At 49.8% G+C, this 13,407-nt stretch overlaps 2 protein-coding genes across 5 annotated transcripts in view; one reads left to right on the top strand and one right to left on the bottom strand.

Annotated features, from left to right (window-relative positions):
* The window catches only part of LOC142469099 (serine beta-lactamase-like protein LACTB, mitochondrial), a 45,822-nt gene extending 44,359 nt beyond the window's left edge, over positions 1–1,463 (bottom strand). Inside the window, exon 1 of the mRNA XM_075576007.1 lies at positions 1,163–1,463. Coding sequence (XP_075432122.1) covers positions 1,163–1,348 — 186 coding nt within the window. The 5' untranslated portion in view covers positions 1,349–1,463. The remainder of the gene's footprint in view (positions 1–1,162) is intronic.
* Positions 1,126–13,407, top strand: part of LOC142469098 (serine beta-lactamase-like protein LACTB, mitochondrial) — a 49,116-nt gene continuing 36,834 nt past the window's right edge. For 2 of the 4 annotated variants that reach the window (XR_012788959.1, XR_012788958.1), the window contains exon 1: positions 6,680–9,775. The gene's annotated coding sequence lies outside the window, so the exon portion shown is untranslated. Of the gene's footprint in view, positions 1,208–1,923; positions 3,819–6,679; positions 9,776–13,407 lie in introns of those variants that run through there. The other 2 variants (XM_075576006.1, XM_075576005.1) reach the window with 2 other exon arrangements.

The following is a 13,407-nucleotide window of genomic DNA, read 5'->3' as shown; positions in this document are numbered from 1 at the left end:
GGTCGTCGTCCCCTTACCCCCCTCTCTCCAGTCCCCCCCCCTTACCCCCTCTCTTACCCCCTCTCCAGTCCCCCCGTACCCCGCTCTCTCCAGTCCCCCCCCTTACCCCCCTCTCTCCAGTCCCCCCCCCACCCCGCTCTCTCCAGTCCCCCCCCCTTACCCCCCTCTCTCCAGTCCCCCCCCCCTTACCCCCCTCTCTCCGGTCGTCCCCCCCTTACCCCCCTCTCTCCAGTCCCCCCCCCTTACCCCCTCTCTTACCCCCTCTCCAGTCCCCCCCGTACCCCGCTCTCTCCAGTCCCCCCCCCCTTACCCCCCTCTCTCCAGTCCTCCCCCCCTTACCCCCCTCTCTCCGGTCGTCCCCCCCTTACCCCCCTCTCTCCAGTCCCCCCCCCTTACCCCCTCTCTTACCCCCTCTCCAGTCCCCCCGTACCCCGCTCTCTCCAGTCCCCCCCCTTACCCCCCTCTCTCCAGTCCCCCCCCACCCCGCTCTCTCCAGTCCCCCCCCTTACCCCCCTCTCTCCAGTCCCCCCCCCTTACCCCCCTCTCTCCGGTCGTCGTCCCCTTACCCCCCTCTCTCCAGTCCTCCACCTCTTACCCCCCTCTCTCCAGTCCCCCCCCCCTTACCCCCCTCTCTCCAGTCCCCCCCCTTACCCCCCTCTCTCCAGTCCCCCCCCCCTTACCCCCCTTACCCCCCTCTCTCCAGTCCCCCCCCTTACCCCCTCTCTTACCCCCTCTCCAGTCCCCCCGTACCCCGCTCTCTCCAGTCCCCCCCCCTTACCCCCCTCTCTCCAGTCCCCCCCCCCTTACCCCCCTCACCCCCCTCTCTCCAGTCCCCCCCTCCTTACCCCCCTCTCTCCAGTCCCCCCCCCTTACCCCCCTTACCCCCCTCTCTCCAGTCCCCCCCCTTACCCCCTCTCTTACCCCCTCTCCAGTCCCCCCGTACCCCGCTCTCTCCAGTCCCCCCCCCTTACCCCCCTCTCTCCAGTCCCCCCCCTTACCCCCCTCTCTCCAGTCCCCCCCCTTACCCCCCTTACCCCCCCTCTCTCCAGCCCCCTTGTCCCACCCTTGTCCCCCCTCCAGCCCCCGCCCCTCTGTCACCTTCTCTCCAGTCCCCTCCCCTTATCCCTCTCTCCAGCGCCCCCCATTGTCCTTCCCCTGTCACCTTGATCCTCCTCAGCAGCTCCCTGCTCCTCTCCGTGGCCCTGCTGTAAGTCTCTCTCCCTCCTCTCCTCCTCTCCCCTCCATCCCCGGCCTCCTCTGTATCCCGAGCCGCAGCCACAGCAAGCCCGAGGCCCAGGCTTAGCCAGAGAGCCGGGCCCCGAGGCCTCCTCAGCACGCGGGAAAACATGCTGCAAAAAAAAAACAACCGGGGTCACCGCACTGCCCCCTCCCCGCTACCCCGCCTCCAACCCGGCAGCCGTGCGCAGGCAAACCCGAGGAGGGCTGGGCCTGGGACACCCCTCCCTATACATGTGGTACAGCCCAGAGACTGCATCCTAAGCAGGAAGGGCGAAACCAAAGCAATACCCTGCGGGGGTGTGGTGCAGAAAACATTACTGGAGTGATCAGAGCTCCCAAATTATATATATATATATATATATATATATTTTTTTTTTTAAATATTAGATAATATAGAGGAATATATACAGTTTTAAAATAGCATATATATATACGCGCGCTATGTGGCACTCGCCTCCTTTTTTCTTTCTATATATATATATATATATATATATAATCTTTGTCTCTTAAAATATAATAAACATAATATGTTCCGCTTTTTATATATGATGTTACAATATGTGTTGCATTTATGGTCTGTTCTTTTTTAACGATTATAGTGCGTTTAGTATAATATACATTTTTTTTCCCCCCTATTTCCTTCATGTTCATAATGTTCCATGTTTTACATAAATCCCCATGAAGGTTTCTAGTTCAGGTTTGCAATTACTACCCTGGGTGGTTGCTTTTTGGATCTGACTCAAGCTGTAAAGGCGTTACTGACACTAGAGCCTACATACCCCTGATGAAGTCACGTTGATGACGGAACGCGTTGGGACCCGGATGAGATAGATGTACCACGTCTCGGCTAGCGGTTTGTGTATTGAAACACCTCCGCTCCAAAGTGGCAACATTACAACCTGTGGAACAATTTTCTGTATCGGACTCTGGGCGATTTCAAGCTACAAAGGCAAGGACATCTGACAACTTGTTTCGGATTCCCGGTCTGGAGTGAAAGTCATCCTGCGCCAAAGATAAGAGGATCCTCCCAGATGAGTACGATCCACCAGAGATTATAGATCTCTCAAATGCGCATATCCTAGCTACACCTGTGAGTGTGCTACTTTACCTTCTATATTGACATTAAATGTAACAGATTTATGCTGTGTGGAACGCGACTCTCTTTTTTCTTCTGCGGAACTGTCCCAGCCACCATATCCTTTATTATTAACACATGGACACTTTAATCATTTATTGTATGTCATTTTTGAACATTTATTTTATATACACATTTTTTGTCAACACTGTATACAGTTATATGATATGGTATGTAAGTAGCTGCACTTTTACTATTATGTATATATGAATGTTTGTCTCTCATTGTGATATAAACACATGCACCTCCCTCACTTGATTACTCACTGTCACGGGAGACCAGGTTTATCAACACATTTATACCGGGATTATATGATTGATGAAAACAAGGAGGTAAAATAAATTGTAAATTTATTTCAGGAAAAGACAAACACACAAAGTAACACAATTTACACTAAAAATACACTTACTTGGGAAATCTGGGGTAACACAAACTACCTTTTCTAGTTGTAGGGGCTTATGACCAAGCTTACCCTAGTAACCGTAGCCTCTGAGAATCTTAGGCTAAGGACCTGCTGCGGTCGGCGGCGCGCGCGGACCACCAGCCCCTTACCTCCAGTCTGGAGGTCCCTGCTGGCTCCTTCCGACGTGGCTGACTGCGTGCTGTGACGCGTCTGCTGGCCGGAGCTGCAAGCGTCTGGTGATCAGAAGCGCTGACGTGTCACGTGGTGCACGAGTCAGCCAATCAGGAGGGGAGCTACGGGAGGGAAGCAGGCTTGGGAGGGAAGTGTGCCTGTGTGTGCAAAGTAGATGGCCCACTCCTATCCCTCTCCTCCCGGACCCACAACCCTCCCTCCTGCGGACCCACAACCTCTGCTCCTTCACCCACAACCTCCTCCATCCCTCCCTGGGCTCAATGGCCGCCCCCCCCCCCCATGTCTGAAAACACAGTGACAGATAAGGAGTATAACTGTGTTTGCAGACACTCCTATATGAGATTTGTGCTTCCCAGTTTACCTGTATTTTGCTTGGAGAACTAGCAGTAGCTCTTTATATATCTTTGTTATTCCATTGTTTCATTTACCTGTGTAATTTAGTGTCAGTGTGTCACTGTGTATTTCAGGGACCTAGTCACAGGGTAAGAGAAGTACCAGGTGACTTCGGTCTACCTGGAAACGGGCCAGAAAAAGGGGTCTGTACCCCGAAACGTTACGTTGCCCCCCTTGCCCTGTACCTTTTATTCCCTGTCTTTGTCCCTGTTCCCTGTGTATATACGTTGTCCCTCTGTTGCTGTTTGATGTTATATGCATCGTTAATGTTTAATTAAATGTGACTATTTGGCTGATCCTTTATTAGTTCTTTTTTTCTCGGTGTGCTGGGAACATTAATGTTCTATTTGATCCATGGGACTTCCAGGAGAACACCCGGCACCAAAACCTGGGGTGGCCAGGAGGTCTCCTTTGATCCCGAGATGAAAAGACCCTGCCTTATGTCACATGTATAAAGTAAAACATATTTTCTTAAAACACTGCTGCTTAATAAAATATACTTCTGTACTGTACATGTTTCTGTTAGAATATGTCACAGCCTTTTTGTGCATTGAGAGAGTGTAAGCTAACCTGCTTCCTTCACACTAGCCTGTATCCCTTACACACAGCACGGCAAAACATGCGCACTACGCGGGTCCAAGAGATAACACTAAGGGCTGTTATATACAGTGTGCGGCCGTGCGTGCCTATGCGAACGCGCGTGCACGTGCCGCATGCTTTTCGTGAGTATACTGTGTTGTGTGTGTTTATGTGTGTTTATGTGTATGTGTGTGTGTGTTTATGTGTATGTGTGTGTATGTATATGGGTGTGTGTGTGTGTTTATGTGTAATTTATTATTTATTAAAAAAAAAACATTGGTAAAAATAAAAAGTTTATTAGACTTGTGCAGACACACACATATACATGCATACATATATACACACATATACATAAATACCTGGGCTTATGGTTTGACTCCCACTTAACATTCGGGATGCACATTGATACCCTGACAACCAAGACCTATGCCAAACTAGGGGCACTTTACAGGAACAAATCCTCCCTAAGTCTGCTGGTCAGAAAGCGTATCGCACAGCAGATGCTAATGCCAATTATTGACTATGGAGACATAGTATACGGCTCGGCACCTCAAACCCACCTTAGCAAATTTGACACCCTCTACAATTCAATTTGTCGTTTTGTTCTCCAATGCAACTATAACACACATCACTGCGAAATGCTCAAAGAACTAGATTGGTCATCACTCGAGTCTAGGCGCAAAGTTCACCTTTCCTGTCTCACCCTCAAATACTTTCTGGGCAAGCTACCCAGCTACCTGAACAAGCTCCTCACCCCTACCACACGCAGCACCTATCACCTGAGATCAGACTCCAAAAGACTATTCATGGTCCCAAGGCTCAACAAAGTATCCGTCCGTTCCTCCTTCTCTTACCGTGCCCCCCAAAACTGGAACAACCTACCAGAGACTCTCATATCCACCACCAGCTTAAGTTCTTTCAAATCTAAGGCTGTCTCACACATTAATCTGGTCTGTAACTGTTTCATACGCTCATAACATATATTTTCTTTAACTGTGCACGCAATGTCTTGTATATAATGTATACCTTGTTCATTTATGTAACTGTAGTTGTAACCATGTATTATTTGTTTTACTCTGTGCCCAGGACATACGTGAAAACGAGCGGTAACTCTCAATGTATTACTTCCTGGTAAAATATTTTATAAATAAATACATTCAGCGCCGGTAGCGGCGCGAAAAGATGAATTTCTTCATCTTCGCCGCTGTCTGTCGGCTCCCCTCTCCCTGCCGTGCGCGCGTGCGGCTCTTGTATAGAAAGGCTGACTAACGTCAGCCAACTAAAATTCAGCGCGCGCGCCCGGCACTATAGAACGTGCCTAAGACCGCACAGGGGGAAGGGGTAGGCTTCACCCACAGATAATATTCCAATTGCCTTGTTTTTAAGAGAGTCTTTTGGGTTAATCCATTGTAACATCGCCGGAAGAAGAGATCAGTGTATCTCGAAAGCTCGCACAAATAAAAGCATTTCGTTAGCCACAGAACGGTATATATGCGCATATCCTAGATCCAGGGGGGGCAACCCTGTCGCCATTCGCCACTTGTGGCGAATTGGTAGTAAAACTGTGGCGAACAGGGCCGCCGGGACACTCAAACTCCCCCTTTCCCCTTCTGTGGTAAGGAGCGCGCTTCAGCGGTGACGCGCTCCTCTCCCTCCAACTCCCCAGCCCGCTCCAGCAGTCGCGTAACACGCGCGCTCCCTCCCCTGTGAGGCCGCTCCATGACGTGCTCCCCCCCGAGCACGCACCAGCGTGACGCGCTGACGGCCGCCCGCCACCACTGCCGCCTGTCACCACTACTGCCGCCCGCCACCACTGCCACCCGCCCGCCATCACTGCCCCCCGTCCACCTGCCACCACTGCCACCCGCCCGTCACTACTGCCACCCCGCCCGCCACCACTGCCCCCCCGTCCACCTGCCACCACAGCCCGCTCGCCACCACTGCTGCCCGCTGCTGCCGCCGCGATCTGGTAGGCATTGGTGGGGACCGGGGGTGTGGGGGGTGCTTTCAAGGGTGCTCGGGGGAGATGCAGGGGGGAGATGAAGGGTGCTGAGGGGAGATGCAGGGGGGAGATGAAGGGTGCTGAGGGGAGATGCAGGGGGGAGATGAAGGGTGCTGAGGGGAGATGCAGGGGGGAGATGAAGGGTGCTGAGGGGAGATGCAGGGGGAAGATGAAGGGTGCTGAGGGGAGATGAAGGGTGCTGAGGGGAGATGAAGGGTGCTGAGGGGAGATGAAGGGGGGGAGATGAAGGGTGCTGAGGGGAGATGAAGGGGGGAGATGAAGGGTGCTGAGGGGAGATGCAGGGGGGAGATGAAGGGTGCTGAGAGGAGATGAAGGGGGGAGATGAAGGGTGCTGAGGGGAGATGAAGGGTGCTGAGGGGAGATGAATGGGGGAGATGAAGGGTGCTGAGGGGAGATGAAGGGTGCTGAGGGGAGATGAAGGGTGCTGAGGGGAGATGCAGGGGGGAGATGAAGGGTGCTGAGGGGAGATGCAGGGGGGAGATGAAGGGTGCTGAGGGGAGATGAAGGGTGCTGAGGGGAGATGCAAGGGGAGATGAAGGGTGCTGAGGGGAGATGAAGGGGGAGATGAAGGGTGCTGAGGGGAGATGAAGGGGGAGATGAAGGGTGCTGAGGGGAGATGAAGGGTGCTGAGGGGAGATGCAGGGGGGAGATGAAGGGTGCTGAGGGGAGATGAAGGGTGCTGAGGGGGGAGATGAAGGGTGCTGAGGGGAGATGCAGGGGGAGATGAAGGGTGTTGTTCCTTGCATCTGTTTTGTTGACGATTTAAAAAAATTCTCTCTTTACAAAAAAAAAAGGTTAGATGGATAAGAGGGTGATTCGAAAACGAAGTGAACCAGCAGCAGGTGAAAGTGCTGGGGTGAGTGAAGCAGACAAACTCAGTGATTCGGAACCTAGTGGTAAAAAGCAAAACACAAGAGCATGGAAGAGCGTGATACGAAACTTTCAAGAAATATGGGAGCTAAAATTTGTAGTGACGCAAGTAAATGAAAAGACAGTGTGCCTCCTGTGCAAAAAAAGTTTCAGTGAGAATAAGGCAGACAGTTTGAAGAAGCACTTTCAAAATAAGCACAGTGCCTTCAACAATAAATTTCCAGTTGATGGCCCTAGTCGTGTCTGTGAAATTGCCCGTTTGAAATCACAGTTTCAAGATCAGAAGAGCAGCCTGAAGCAGTTTCTTTCGTCGAATGAGCTGGTGAGTTTAGCTAGTTATAAAGCAGTCTGGATTTTGGCTCGGAAAAAGAAACCATTTTCTGATGCTGAGATTGTAAAAGACATTCTGGTAACGGTGATGGAAACTCTGTTGGAAAACTACGAATCAAAGGTGAAGAATGATATCCTCCAAAAAGTGCAGAATTTGCAGTTAAGTCGCAGGACGGTTGTTCGCAGAGTGCTGGAATTATCTAAAAACATTGAAGAGCAACTGCTTGAACAATTGAAAGACTGTTTGTGTTTTTCTCTGGCGCTGGACGAGTCAACCGATTGTACTGACACAGCACAATTAATATTTTGGGTTCGGTTTGTGCTTTCCGATTTTACAATTCGTGAAGAAATCCTTGTACTTTGTGGACTGCGAGGCCATACTCGTGGAACTGATATACTCGAACATTTCATTTCAGCTTCAAAACAATATGACCTAGATCTGATAAAACTGGCTTCTATTACAACGGACGGTGCACCCGCAATGATAGGAAGAAAATCGGGATTTGTTTCTCGTTTGAAGCAGCATTTGAGTGAGAATGGTGTGAGAAACATGTTGCTCTCCTTCCATTGCATTCTGCATCAGGAGAATTTGTGTGCTCAGATGCTCGGAACTGACACTTTGAAAACATTGATGGACAAGGTTGTCAAAATCGTGAATTACATCCGAAGTGGAAGTTCCCTCATCCATCGGCAGTTTGTTGAGGCCTTGAAAGAATGCGGTGACTGTGATTTCGAGGATCTTACTGACTATGCAAATGTGAGATGGTTAAGCAGAGGAAAAGTTCTGGAACGGTTTACCTATTTACTTCCTCAAATTCAAGATTTTCTTGTTGAGAAACGTCAGATAGAAAAAATTTCTGACATTGAGAACCCTTCATGGCAGTGTGATTTACATTTTCTGTGCGATATCATGGCTCACTTAAATGAATTAAACGTGAAGCTGCAGGGAAAGGGTAAAGTAATATGTGAGCTGGCACAGCATATTCAAGAATTCAAGTCAAAACTGAACCTTATTCAGGTACAAACTCAGAAAGACGATTTGACCCATTTTGCAAACCTGAATAGATTTCTAGAAAAAAATGAGGAGTGTGGTCTACTCGACGTGAAGCGGCAACTCTACGTAAACTGGATAAAAAACCTGTCCCAGAAATTTGAATCACGTTTTTCTGATTTCAATGACTTCAAATTGGCATTTAAATTCTTGCGTGATCCATTCCACTTTGATATTACAAATTCAAGCAAAGAAATTTCCACCCTTCTGTCTTTGGACAAGCGCGGGCTTGAAGATGATTTGCTTTCTCTTCACAGTCTTGAACACTTGAAAATGTACTTGAATTCTTCAGTCACAGATATGTGGAAAACTATTCTGACTGACAACCATCTCCCAACTTTGAAATCAGCAATTTCAAAATTATTGTCCATGTTTGGATCAACGTGGGTGTGTGAATCGACGTTCTCTACGATGGGTTTCATCAAGTCAAAACACAGATCTCGAATTGTTGATGTCAATTTGGAGGCTGAACTAAGATGTGCATTGAGTTCAGATATTCAGCCAAAGTTTATGCAACTTGTCAGAAATAAGGATTGTCAAATATCGCATTAAATTACCTAACATTTTCAATTTGAACCATTTTCATCGTTTGCGTCTGCCGCAGTTGTAACTGAGTAGTCAAAGTGTTCATGTTTTGAATAAACTAGTTCAAACAGTGTGTGTTGTTTGAAATTTTTGCATGCACAACAAAATAACTAAATTTTTACATGGTGTGGCTATTTTCACTTCAAATTCGCCACACCTGTCGCTACATTAAAAAATAGGTTGCCCACCCATGTCCTAGATACACCTGTGAGTGTGCTACTTTACCTTTTATATTGACATTAAATGTAGCACAGATTTATGCTATGTGGCACGCGCCTCTTTTTTCTTTCTATTGTGAAAGAATTATGGACAGGAGGGTTATACAGAAGGAAAAGGGTCTGGGGCTACTGGTCATCCATTTGGTCTCTTCTGTTTTATGTGGACGTGTGATAAAGCGTTTGTGGGTAAGGATGAGTTTCGCTGACAGTAGATGTTTCACGGCTGTGCCTGTGGCTTTACGCCCAGAATTATATCGATACAATTTATCAGTACCCTGATGCACTTTGTTATTGTTCCATTTCTGTATGATAGAATGTATGAGCAGGCAAGGTTTGCTCTAAGACTGTTTCAGGACATCATGTACTTCCTAAAGACAACTTGACTTTGGTAAAAACAAATATATGGGAAGGGCATATTTTATGCTAACCAAGCTCAAATAAAACATATGTAGTGTTTTTAGGTTGTAGTAGGGCAGTGCCGCCTTATTTTCTGTAACTAAGACTATAAATACTGTGGTTGGTATTACCCCACCCCAGATCACGCTGAAGCCACTTGCTAATGTGTCATCTCCTTGTCCACTCACAATAAAGATTCCTTGATACTCACCGAACCCGTCTGCAGTTCTTGGTGCCCCGGGGGTACCCCTGAGAAGGCTGTGTTCACACTTGGTGTTAGACGTGGGATTCCTACATCTCACGACCAACGCTGGACGAGGAACGGAGATCCCGAGACATTCACCGGGCCGACCATACTGAGGTAAGCCACCTTTTCTAAAATGGCTCTAGTTTAATTGTTGAATGTCTTGGTAAAACCCTGAACTTTTCCTAGCTTCACATGAGTGACGGAATCCTGTGAGTATTAAGAAATATTTATAATTGAAAAAATATAAAGAATTGTCTTCGTGACTATTGTGTTTGTGACTAAAGGAATATAGTGCAAAACTACAGTAACTATAATGGGAAGTTCATCCTCTGTTGAACCGGAAAGGGGCCCACTCAAGGGGTTGCCCCTATTTTGTATGATACAATTGTACGGTCCCCCAGCGGGTACATTTCTGGAACAGTGGTCAGGGATAACTAGTAAAACGAGTCACCCTTGACCCAAGGAGGGGGCATAAGATAACAATAAGATAGAACAGTTGCGCAAATGTTTAATTGAGAGAGGGATCTTTCTCTGTGGGATTTAGAAGCTCAGGGAGTCTTATGTATTGCGAATCTCACAGGGAAACATACCCTAGGTTAAAATGGGTCAAATCAATTCTGTTGAGGGACAGGAGGGTCCCGAAAAATAGGAACTCCAAATTATATTAGAATCCTCATTTCCCCCTAAAAAGCTGTTAGATGCTGCATTTACTTTAACCATTGACTGGACAAAAAATAACATAACACAACAGAATAAGGAAGAAATAGCAAGTAAATTTGCCGATTTCACTTACAGTGGCAGATTTTGTGAAAGGTTTACATGCAGAAAGTGGGATGCAAGTAGAGACTGTGTGTATTGGTTGGGAGCATAACAGATTGTCAGAAATTGCTACAGTGGTAGAGAATGCAAAGGAGCAGGGAAACTAAGAAAGAAGAAGGCTGCGTTCACACTATATATATTGAAACTATATCCATATTTCTTTCTCTATAGCTAATATTTGCAATATATATACTGTGTATATATATATATAGTGCAAATATTAGCTATAGAGAAAGAAATATGGATATAGTTTCAATATATATATATACAGTGTTCGACAATCCTATACATTTACTCGCCCGGGGCGGGTGGATTTAACCCCCAGGCGAGTAAACATTGGCCCAAGCAGCACACGTGTTTTTTTTTTTAATTTCCCCCGGTTTGTGCTGAAATTTCCATGCTCGCGCTTAAAAAACAAAAACAAAAACTCCCTACCTGACTGCTGTTTGGCGCGCGCTCCCAGGCTTTGTGGGCGCGCGGCCAGGCTCTATATGAGCCCGCCCCCAACGAGCGGCCATTCTTTCTGCCCGGACATCAAGAGTAAGTACTCGCCATGCTGCGGCCCCTCTGCTCCTTCCCTGTGATCCCCCTGGTCCCTACATGGCTCCCTACTCCCCACCGCAGCAGCTCTCCTGTCCCCTCCTCCTGTCCCCGTCCCCTGCTCCTGTCCCCTTCCCCTCCTCCTGTCCCCTGCTCCTGTCCCCTTCTGCTCCTGTCCCCTTCCCCTCCTCCATTCCCCTGCTCCTGTCCTTCCCCTCCTGCCCCCTGCTCCTGTCCCCTTCCCCTCCTCCTGTCCCCTGCTCCTGTCCCCTTCCCCTCCTCCTGTCCCCTGCTCCTGTCCCCTTCCCCTCCTCCTGTCCCCTGCTCCTGTCCCCTTCCCCCTCGATCCACCGATCGCTGCCCGGGGCGGGAGGTCCCCACTGCTGGCAGCCCGGTTGGCGTGCGGGGGGGGGAGGGGGGCTCGGCCCTCGGCCCTCACCACGTGACTCCCACCTACCCTGACGCCTCCCCGCCAGCTAGCTTCATGCCGCCGCGGGCTGGGGGGAAGAAGCAGTCTGCAAAGCTGCTTGGCCGCGCACTGTGAAGACATGCCGGCGAGGGGAGCAGGGTAGTGGCGGCCACTGCGGGGCTGACTGTCCCCTGGGGGATACCTCGCCACGTGGCTCCCACCCACCCTGCCTCCCCAAAGCTTCCAATATGCCCGCGTGAGGTATGGGGGGGGGGTGTCGGCCTGCCCCCCCCCCCCCACGAGCGGGAGGTGGGCGCGGTTGGGTGGAGATGGAGCGTGGTGGTGGTGCTGGTCGCGGCCTTTCCTTCCCCCCCCCCCCCCGTGTGTGTGTGTGTGTGAGCAAGTGTATGGGAGCAAGTGTATGGGAGCAAGTGTATGTGTGTATGTGTATGCGAGCAAGTGTATCTGTGTATGTGTATGGGATCATGTGTATGTGTGTATGTGCATGGGAGCAAGTGTATGTGTGTATTTGTATGGGAGCAAGTGTATGTGTGTATTTGTATGGGAGCAAGTGTATGTGTGTATTTGTATGGGAGCAAGTGTATGTGTGTATGTGTATGGGAGCAAGTGTATGTGTGTATGTGTATGGGAGCAAGTGTATGTGTGTATGTGTATGGGAGCAAGTGTATGTGTGTATGTGTATGGGAGCAAGTGTATGTGTGTATGTGTATGGGAGCAAGTGTATGTGTGTATGTGTATGGGAGAAAGTGTATGGGAGCAAGTGTATGTGTATGGGAGCATGTGTATGTGTGTATGGGAGCAAGTGTATGTGTATGGGAGCATGTGTATGTGTGTATGGGAGCAAGTGTATGTGTGTATGTGTATGGGAGCAAGTGTATGTGTGTATGTGTATGGGAGCATGTGTATGGGAGCAAGTGTATGTGTGTATGGGAGCATGTGTATGTGTGTGACACCAGAGGTACCCCCCCCCCCCCAATCAGTCACCCCCCCAAATCAGTCACCCCCCCCAATCAGTCACCCCCCCCCTCAATCAGTCACCCCCCCCCTCAATCAGTCACCACCCCCCAATCAGTCACCACCCCCCCAATCAGTCACCACCCCCCCAATCAGTCACCCCCCCAGTCAGTCACCCCCCCGTCAGTCACCCCCCGTCAGTCACCCCCCCAGTCAGTCACCCCCCCAGTCAGTCAGTCACCCTCTCTCTGTGTATCACCCACCCTTTGTGTGTGTCACCCACCGTTTCTCCCCTCTGTGTCTCTCCCCCCACACTCTCTCTTTCCCCCACACCCTCTCTCTCCCCCCACTCTCTCTATCTCTCCCCCACTCTCTCTCTCTCCCCACTCTCTCTCTCCCCCCTCTCTCTCTCTCTCCCTCCACTCTCTCTCTCCCCCCACCCTCTCTCTCTCTCCCCCTCTCTCTCTCTCCCCCCCCCCACTCTCTCTCTCTCCCCCCCACACTCTCTCTCTCTCCCCCCCCACTCTCTCTCTCTCTGCCCCCACTCTCTCTCTCTCTGCCACCACTCTCTCTCTCTGCCCCCACTCTCTCTCTCTCCCCCCACTCTCTCTCTCTTCTCTCTCTCTCCCCCCACTCTCTCTTTCTCCCCCCACACTCTCTCTCTCCCCCCGACACTCTCTCTCTCTCCCCCCCACACACTCTCTCTCTCCCCCCCCCCCCACACACTCTTTCTCTCTCTCTCTCCCCCCCACTCTCTCTCTCCCTCTCTCTCTCTAACCCCCCCACACTCTGGATCTCTTATTTACCCTATATATCTTACTTGCCCTATACTACACCGAAATAACCTATACTGCTGTCTTCCAGATCTGACTCAAGCTTCACATGGAAGACATCGGAATCCCCCCTAACCCAGAAGACAGGTAGGGAACACATCCCCTCCAATGTTTAACATTGCGGGAATGAGGTACCTGGACATTGAGGGACTGCGGATCAGATAAGATCC

This window comes from Ascaphus truei, chromosome 18, assembly GCF_040206685.1.
Source record: "Ascaphus truei isolate aAscTru1 chromosome 18, aAscTru1.hap1, whole genome shotgun sequence".
In the NCBI taxonomy this organism is placed as follows: Eukaryota; Metazoa; Chordata; class Amphibia; order Anura; family Ascaphidae; genus Ascaphus; species Ascaphus truei.
The sequence above is the reverse complement of the archived record's forward strand: the minus strand, read 5'-3'. Positions and strand labels throughout refer to the sequence as shown.